The sequence below is a fragment of the Adiantum capillus-veneris genome, chromosome 6, assembly GCF_014529385.1.
Source record: "Adiantum capillus-veneris isolate H3 chromosome 6, ASM1452938v2, whole genome shotgun sequence".
Classification (NCBI taxonomy): Eukaryota; Viridiplantae; Streptophyta; class Polypodiopsida; order Polypodiales; family Pteridaceae; genus Adiantum; species Adiantum capillus-veneris.
This window is the reverse complement of record NC_140936.1, coordinates 120138477-120148385: the sequence shown is the minus strand read 5'-3', so window position 1 is coordinate 120148385 and position 9909 is coordinate 120138477. Positions and strand designations below refer to the sequence as shown.

General features: G+C 42.2%; 1 protein-coding gene and 2 pseudogenes across 1 annotated transcript; all 3 read right to left on the bottom strand.

The window, feature by feature from the left end:
- Window positions 1-2250: 2250 nt before the first annotated feature.
- Window positions 2251-2744, bottom strand: LOC147456172 (uncharacterized; annotated as a pseudogene).
- A 1586-nt stretch (window positions 2745-4330) lies between these two features.
- On the bottom strand, window positions 4331-4846 carry LOC147456171 (uncharacterized; annotated as a pseudogene).
- A 1647-nt stretch (window positions 4847-6493) lies between these two features.
- Window positions 6494-8924, bottom strand: LOC147456170 (uncharacterized). Its single transcript, XM_086514726.1, has one exon. It carries the CDS (start codon window positions 7875-7877, stop codon window positions 6690-6692), a length of 1188 nt encoding a protein of 395 aa, XP_086370852.1. The 5' UTR covers window positions 7878-8924; the 3' UTR covers window positions 6494-6689.
- Window positions 8925-9909: the final 985 nt, after the last annotated feature.

The following is a 9909-nucleotide window of genomic DNA, read 5'->3' as shown; positions in this document are numbered from 1 at the left end:
AGAAGGAAGATGCCTAACATCTTTAAGCTTCCATTCATTTCCGTTAGCAGTTTTGACAGAAACTGTACCTTTGCCGACAATCTCACAAGCTTCATCATCTCCCAAGTATACATACCCAAAATTACCTTTGGTTTAGTTTTGGAAATGTTGCTTGTGTGGTGTCGCATGGAATGAAGCACCGGAATCTACTATCCAGGAATTAGACACATTGTCTAATGAGAGAATTAGAGCATCTTGCTCTACTTTACCTGCCACATTGGCCTCCGATGTTGGCTTGTTGTCTTGAGACTCTGTCTCCTTCTTCTTGGACCAGCAATCCTTCTTGACGTGGCCCTTCTTGCCGCAGTTCCAACATTCAAGAACTGACTTTGAGCGTGACTTGCTCCACCTTGAGCGATCACGACCCTTTTGGTTTTTGAACCTCTCCTTAGGCCTTCCTCTTGTTTCCATTGACAGTGCAGCACTCGATGATTCTCCTGTGCTTCTCCTTCGTATTTCCTCGCTTAGGAGAACACCCACAACATCATCAAACTTAAGAGTATTTGTGCCAAAAATAGAATTACTTACAACCATCACAAGGCTGTCCCAACTATCCGGTAGAGATGATAGTATAAGGAGAGCTCGCACTTCGTCATCGAATTTGATTTTCACCGATCAAAGTTGACTTATATTTGTGTTAAAGTCATTTAGGTGTTCTGCAACTGAACCATTCTCTGCCATCTTTAGATTGAACAAGCGCTTCATAAGAAATGCCTTATTGAATGCAGATGGTTTCTCGTAGAAGTCGTCAAGTGACTTCATCAAGTCCTCCGTGGTCTTCATCTCCGAAATATTGAAAGCCACCGTTGACGCTAAGCTTAATCGGATTGTTCCCAGTGCCTTTCGATCAAGGACAATCCATGCTTCATCTGCCATCGTTGCAGGCTTCTTTGCAAGACCGCTTAGTGGCAAATAGAGGTCTTTCTGGTAGAGATAGTTTTCAATATGCATCTTCCAATGTTGGTAGTTTTTGCCATTGAACTTCTCAATCTTAAGCTTCCCTTCCTCCGCCATAACTCCCACTCAATTCAAGGAATCCTTTCCTTGAGATAATTTAGCTACGAGCAAACGTTGCTCTGATACCAGTTGTTAGGAAATAAAACGTAGATAAATAAATAATTGAGTACATTACTTAATGGAGAGAGACAAATTTACATACACAAGATTATAGAGTAGAGAGAGAGAGAGTACACACGATATACGTGGTTCACACAATGTGGTCTACGTCCACGAGAAAGCAGTCACTCAATGGCTACCCGCCTTGCTTCACTCTCTCCACCTCACACTCACCTTGTTGCATCAACTTCACACTATGAAATGTGTGTAGAAATGGCCTCCTTTTATAAGCCAAAAGGGTTGTCCTCTCTCATGAGAGGCAACCATGTGTAGCCGTCCTTGTCTAGATAAATCCAAATCGAAACCTCCAATCCGCCCATGTGTAACGTTCCTTGAGAAGACAAGTCCGCTTTTGAATTCGACCATCGGACATTGAATTCGTCCACCGACCACCGGACATTGACTTCCGGCCATCGACCACCGCCCAACCAACCGGTTGTTTTCCAACCACTTTCCGACCGCCGTCCGACCATAATATTCCGACGAAAAAGAATATTCCGACGAGGTGAAAAAATTACCCTGGACTCTTGCTCCTAAAATTGCCCCTGATTCTTGTTCGTGAAAGTTTTGGTTTCCGGTGACTGATTTTCCTTCACGCATAATGGCTTCTCCTCATTATGGGGACCTTACAAATGTACGCTTTTACCACAGAAAATTACAAGGGTAAATCAGTCTCCATACTTAACACTTCACAAGTCTCAACCTGGAAATTTTAGCGAGGAAGGCAAAAAAGTAAGCAAAGTTCCTGAAGATTGGACTGCGCATGGATGACTACTTTGACTTATCTCATTTGTCAGCAGTTAACAAAGATATCATCACTATGTTCAAACTAGAGAAAATAGCCAAACATTGGTGGAGAGACCATTGCACAGAAAACAATGTAGATCCAAGTATTGCAACTTGGAATTATCTTAAGACCCAACTGAAGAAGAATTATCAAAACAAGACCTATCATTCAAACCGTATGAATGAGTTTCTTGATTGTACTCAAGCAACTCATTCATACGCCAATGTATTTAAAATCTTCATCAAAAACTAAACCCTCTGTTTGAACCACCACGTCTGCAATTTCATAACCATACATTTCTTCCACTTTCATAACCATACATTTCTTCCACATAATCAAGGGAAGAGCGCAAATTTTCTGCAGAGGCTTCTTTACAGTGACCTTTTCTCTTGAGAAAAAAAAACCAGATTCCCTGCATCGAAAGCACCTGCAATCGATGGTGCTGCCATTTCACCAAACTCTTGACACTTGGAAAACAAATAACGTACCCTTTGCGATAATCTGTCCCCCAACAGCTTAATACAGTCCGCAGACGCCATATGAACGTTGGTAGACAAATACATGTAACTTTCAAGCTACTGCAGAAGCTCTTTGCGTTTTGGACGAACACCACAACCATCTTTAGGAACACACAGCAACTTCAGGCCCGGTGGCGTGGGCTGAACAGAACCAAGGGTTGCAAACATAAGATACACTTCCTTGGAAGGATCATTCCTAAGACGGTCCCTAATCTATTGATGCGGCAACTTTGAGGGTGACTCCTCAAAGTCAAACCAGAGATTTGCAGAGAGTTATGCACCATGCTTCAAGAACAAGAGAAGTAGACGAGGGATGTAACGGCAAGACTAAAACCAAGCAAAGAAACTCGCAACAGAGATAAAGAAAGCCGAGTATCTTCACCTAAAAATTACTTCTGCAACAAGTGCCCAGTGTCTTCACCTAACAATTACTTCTACTACAAGTGATTAAAGTGCGTTTACATATATAGTGCTTTTCAAAATTACTTTACTTCAAGTGAATAAAGTGTGTTTACTTATAAACTACTTTTCAAACTTACAATTCTCCACTCTCTCTCACTCTTGGATATAGTTGAGATAAAAAATTACTACTTACTATAATAAAGGTACCTAACAAGAGTCGAAACAATTCTGTGTCAACACAATACTCTCTCTCTCTCTCTCTCTCTCTGTACTTGAAATAAAAAACAGCAAACATCTCTCTCTAACCAATGATCATGACAGTTTATTAAATTAAAGCGACATTAAGTAGGGTGGTACCCATTTATTTTAGTGCGAATCTCTTGAAGATCCTCGTGGAGACAGAGGCATATGGAGAGAGATAGAGAGAGAGAGAGAGAGGTGTGTGTGTGTGAGAGAGAGAGAGCGAGAGATGAGCAAAAAGAGGGTAGTTGCGAGGCTAGTTGGAAGGCCAGTGTGCTGCCTCAAATCTCGTCTGCAACCTCATGTAGGTATGAAATTCAAGGGAGAGGGGGATGAGAGACGGGGCTGATACTACCAACGAGAGAATAGGCAACGTTCACTGTATGAAGGGAGATGTGGGACGATAAGCACGCCATGGTTGGAGCATGCTTTGCAAAGCTGGAGAATATGCCGTGCTTGGCAGTGCATCGCCATGAGAGGAAAGAAATACCAAGCATGCAAAGCGGGGGCAATGGCATCGAGCTGTGAAACTTGCAATGCAATCGGCTGCTACGGGAGATTGCAACCGCCATAAGAGAGATTAGATTCGTCCACCGACCACCAGACATTGACTTCCGATCACTGACCACCACTGAACCGACCGGTTGTTTTCCAAACAATTTCCGACCGCCGTTCTGACAAGGTTAAAATATTGCCCTTGATTCTTACTCCTAGAGTTGCCCCTAATTCTTGTCCGTGAAAGTTTCGGTTTCAGATGATTGATTTTCTTTCACGCACGATAGCTTCTCCTCATTATGGAAGCCTTACAATTGTGCGTTTTTACCTCAGAAAATTACAAAGGTAAATTAATCTCCATACTAACACTTCACAAATCTCAACCTGAAAATTTTAGGTGGGAAAGCAAAGTAAGCAAAGTTCTTGATGATTGGACTGAACGCATGGATGACTACTTTTGACTTATCTCATTTGTCAACAATTAACAAAGATATCATCATTATGTTAAAACTAGAGAAAACAGCTAAACATTGGTGAAGAGACCATTGCACAGAAAACAATGTTGATCCAAGTACTGCAACTTGGAATTATCTTAAGACGCAACTGAAGAAGAATTATCAAAACAAAAGCTCTCATTCATACGCCAATGTATTTAAAATCTTCATCAAAAACTAAACCCTCTCTGTTTGAACCACCACGTCTGCAATTTCATAACCATACATTTCTTCCTCTTTCATAACCATACATTTCTTCCACATAAACAGGGGGGAAGCACATATTTTCTGCAGAGGCTTCTTTGCAATAACCTTTTCTCTTGAGAAAAAAAAATAAGCTTCTTGTATGTAACAAAAACCAGATTCCCTGCATCGAAAGCACCTGCAATCGATGGTGCTGCCATTTCACCAAACTCTTGGCACTTGGAAAACAATTAACGTACCCTTTGCGATAATCTGTCCCAACAGCTTAATACAATCCACAGACGCCATATGAACATTGGTAGACAAATACATGTAACTTTCAAGCTACAGCAGAAGCTCTTTGCATTTTGGACGAACACCACAACCATCTTTAAGAACACATAGCAACTTCAGGCCCGGTGGCATGGGGTGAACAGAACCAGGGGTTGCAAACATAAGATACACTTCCTTGGAAGGATCATTTCTAAGACGGTCCCTAATCTATTGATGCGGCAACTTTGAGGGTGACTCCTCAAAGTCAAACCAGAGATTTGCAGAGAATTATGCACCATGCTTCAAGAACAAGAGAAGTAGACGAGGGATGTAACGGCAAGACTAAAACCAAACAAAGAAACTCACAACAGAGATAAAGAAAGCCGAGTGTCTTCACCTAAAAATTACTTCTGCTCCAAGTGCCCAGTATCTTCACCTAACAATTACTTCTGCCACAAGTGATTAAAGTTGGTTAACATATATAGTGCTTTTCAAAATTACTTTACTTCCAAGTAAATAAAGTGTGTTTACATATAAACTACTTTTCAAACTAAGAATTCTCCTCTCTCTCTCTCTCTCTCTCTCTCTCTCTCTCTCGGATATAGTTTAGATAAAAAAAAGTACTATAATCAAGAGTCGAAACAATTGTGTCAACACAATACTCTCTCTCTCTCTCTCAGGGTACTTGAAATAAATAACCAATGATCATGACAGTTTATTAAATTAAAGCGAACATTAAGTAGGGTGGTACCCATTTACTTTAGTAGGGTACCTAACAAGAGTGGAAACAATTCTGTGTCAACACAATACTCTCTCTCTCTCTCTCTCTCTCTCTCGAGGTACTTGAAATACTACAAAACATCAAACTCTCTCTCTCTCTAACCAATGATCATGACAGTTTATTAAATTAAAGCGAACACTAAAGGGTGGTAACCCATTTATTGTAGTGCGAATCTCTTGAAGATCCTCTTGGAGACAAGAGGCATAGAGAGAGAGAGAGAGAGAGGTGTGAGTGTGATAAAGAGCAAGAGATGAGCAAAAAGAGGGTAGTTGCGAGGCTTGTTGAAAGGCCAGTGTGCTGCCTCAAATCTCGTCTCAACCTCTTGTAGGTATGAAATTTCAAGGGAGAGGGGGATGAGAGGCAGAGCTGAGTCTACCAACGAGAGAATAGGCAACGTTCGCTGTATGAAGGGAGATGTGAGGCGATAACACGCCATGGTTGGGGCATACTTTGCAAAGCTGGAGAATATGCCGTGCTTGGCAGTGCCTCGCCATGAGGAAAGAAATATTAGGCGTGCAGAGCGGGGACAGTGACATCAATCTGTGCAGCTTGCAAAGCAATCGACTGCTGCAGGAGATTGCGACCGCCACAAGGGAGATTGCATGGACCAGAATTGTGGAGATTCAATTTAATAAAGCACCGTTAGCCAATAGGTAATTAAAGAAAAAGGGAGATTGCATGGAACAGTAATGTGGAGATTCAATTTAATAAAGCACCTTTAGCCAATAGGTGAATAAAGAATGAGAACTAATTGGAATAGATCTAAACAGGGAGGTCAACGACACTGAAACAAAAGCCGAGAAGGCGACAGAATAAATGAGCAGAGCGGAACCATTGAAACAAAGGCGGCGCCATTGAAATCTTAAGGCGAGGGCCCACTGTGAAGGTTAGTGAAGAAAGTGCATCACGGAAGAGGTGAGCAGCAGCAGCTATGGAAACCACCGCCAAGTTATTCATCACTCAGAAATGTCACGCAAATTCCTCAACTATGAGAAAAGTTCTATCTCGGATGCTTTAGGAATGTGCATTTTAGAGATACCTTCACCCCACGACCCTGCGCAACACTATTTTCTTTGTATTTCCAGGGGTAAGTACTTATCACTGTCTCGCACAAAAATAATTACTCAGGGTTAAAAGCACTTATTTTTGACAAAAAGTTAAAAACTTGACAAATAAAGTGAGTTCATTATCATCAAACACTTAAAACGTCAGAAAGAACCAAAACTGTTCAACATGACGAGGATACAAAAAAGCTGAAACTTGACTGTCAGATAGATATCAGAAGGGGTATCAAAAAAAAAGAACCTAAGTTGTGTTGCCAAACAGAGAATAACAGAACCGGATCCAATGCCGTAATTAATTTATTGGCTGCCCATTCTTTGCCTCTTCAATAACCTGCTCCGATTCTTTCGATTTTTCTTCAGTTTGCGTTTTGCAAGTTCAGTTTTCAGAAGATCCAATCCATCCTCAATGAAAGGAAGAGATAATGCCAAGATATCCGCAAATGCAGCCTGAGGAGATGAACCATTAATTGTTTCTTTAAGATGGTTAATAACTGCTTGCCTCGTAGAAATAAACGAATCAGATAACTGAACTTCTTTTTTAACTTCGATTTCCTTCGAATCAAAAGTATCTGCAATTTTATAGCCGAGCGGGAAGAGAGAGCTGAAAATATGGGCTGATTCATCTCTCTGAGCCTTGAAATCAGACGTGTAGAACTGTATCATTCTCTCGCGCAGAAATTTGGGACTCATGGAATCAGCTTCAATAGGTAACACATCTTTCTCACTTAGATAACAGACAAGATCAACAAACATAAAGACATTGGAGTCTTCACTAACATCCAAAGGAAGAATAGAAAATAACTTCCCAACAACTTCGGCAGAATCTACCATATCAAGCTCTTGCGCCAATGTATTTGAGGCAACATTAAAATCTTCATCAGAAACTAATCCCTCTGCTTGAACGGCCAAGTCTGCAATTTCATCATCTTCCCCGTCGTTCAGCAAATCAGTCAAAGAATCACTTTCATAACCATACATTTCTTCCACAAAAACAGGGAGGGAAGAGCGCAAATTTTTTGCAGAGGCTTCTTTGCAATGACCTTTTCTCTTGAGAAAAAAAATAAGCTTCTTGTATGTAACAGAAACCAGATTCCCTGCATCAAAAGCACCTGCAATCGAAGGTACTGCCATTTCACCAAACTCTTGACACTTGGAAAACAAATAACGTACCCTTTGCGATAATCTGTCCCCCAGCAACTTAATAGAGTCCGCAGACGCCATATGAACGTTGGTAGACAAATACATGTAACTTTCAAGCTGTTGCAGAAGCTCTTTGCGTTTTGGACGAACACCACAACCATCTTTAGGAACACATAGCAACTTCAAGCCCGGAGGCGTGGGCTGAACAGCACCAGGGGTTGCGAACATAAGATACACTTCCTTGGAAGGGTCATTCCTAAGACGGTCCCTAATCTCTTGGTGCGGAACCTTTGAGGGTGACTCCTCAAAGTCGAAGCCAGAGATTTGCGGAGAGTTATGCACCATGCTTCAAGAACAAGAAGTGGACGAGGTGGAAACAGCAAGACTATGATCAAGCAAAGAAACTCACAGAGATAAAAACCGAGTGTCTTCACCTAAATAATACTTCTGCTCCAAGTGATTGGAGTGCGTTTACATATATAGTGCTTTTCAAGATTACTTATACTTCAATTAAATAAATTGCGTTTACATAAACTACTTTTCAAATTCTTACAATTCTCTCTCTCTCTCTCTCTCTCTCTCTCTCTCTCTCTCTCTCTCTCTCGCGGATGTAGTTGAGATAAAAATGAGTAGAATTATTTATAACAATAAAGATACTGAAAACAAAAGTAAATAATTCTGTCATCAAAAGAATACTCTCTTTTCTTTCTTTCGGAGTTCTTAAAATAAAAAGCAGCAACCTCTCTCTCTCTCTCTCTCTCTCTCTCTCACATGACAGACCAATGATCGTGACAGGTTATTAAATTACAGCGACCACTGAGTAGGGTGGTACCCGCTTCATTCTCGGGCGAATCTCTTGAGGATCCTCGCGGAGATAAAGGCATGTGGAGAGAGAGAGAGAGAGAGAGAGAGAGAGAGATGTGTGTGAGAGAGACAGAGAGCGAGAGATTAGCAGGAAGGGGGAGTTGGAAGCAAGTTAAAGGCCTGTGTGCTGCCACGAATCTTGTCTGCAACTTTATGTAAGTATGAATTCAAGGGAGTGAAGAATGAGAGGCGGGGCGGATACTTCCAGGGAGAGGATAGGGAACGTGCACTGTATGAAGGGGGGTGTGGGGCATGCTTTGCAAAGCTAGAGGAATATGCCGTGCTTGGCAGTGCCTCGCCATGAGAGGCAAGAAACAACCAGGCATGCAGAGCGGGGGCAAGTGGCACCAAGCTATGGAGCTTGGAGAGCAATGGGCTGCTGCGGCAGATTGCGACCGCCAGGAGGGGGGCAGAGAGTGGGAGGTGAGCAGCGGCTATGGAAGCCACTGCCGAGTGCCGCATCACTCAGACGACGGCTGCGCACATCCCTCATTTACAGGAAAACCCCTATCTCACTTTGCCTCAGGAACGCGCATTTTAAAGGTACCTTCACCCCGCGTCCCCGCGCAAAACTTTGGATTCCAGGGACGTGTTGACACGTGTTGACGGGTAAATTTCACCTTAGTTACTTTGAATCCGTATGGGAAGACAGCTGGGTGTGGATGGGAAGTAGGTACTTGGGTCTTAAAAGCCAAACGTACTCCACGCTCCTCGGTCCTCCAGGCTGTCATTGTCCCACTTTCCCACACTACAAGATTAAAGCCTATGTCACACTCGGGTGCCGGCCATCACTAATGTGGCCTTAAGAGGATGTTATTGCCAGCCAAATAACCTACTCTGTTGAGTGTTTTTCTGTTTCAAGTTTTAGCTTTTCTTTGTTCATTCATCACTAAGATTTTATTTGAAGAAGGCTCTTGGTGTGGTGAATTCCATTCATTTCCTTTGTCATGCTTCAATACGGATATTGAGCCGCAAGAGCTACTATTCGTTGTTGCTAAATGTAATGTAAGTACTTGATCCTATTATGGGGAAGGCAATTCAGCCATGCCAAATGGCGTAGAAAGAGAACTCGGGGGTGCTCGAGGATGCCGTATGGGAGGTGAATAGCCTTATTCAAATGCCAATGGGAGACGAATAGGCTGAGAGAGAGAGAGAGAGAGAGAGAGAGAGAGAGAGCAGCACCATTAATTGTAGGCTCGACCGCAAGGAGGGGCATAGCTATAACAACTAAAGTATAGCGATTCTTGGATGAGCCCAATCTCACTAATAACATGTCTCATTTCTCCCCATCCAATTAAAAAAATGAAACTTGTTAGTGCGACTTATCTGTATCATCTGTGCTAGAGTCGATTCGTTGGCAGAAATGGCACTCTGTGGCCCCTCTGATATACCACCATGCTAGGTTCAGGATGCTCTACCTCATGTAAAAAGATTCTAAGTTGCAGGGCTGTCCCACCCCTTACCTGTGGGAAGTTCCTCCCTTTGTATCTTTTTTTCTGATACAATTCCACTA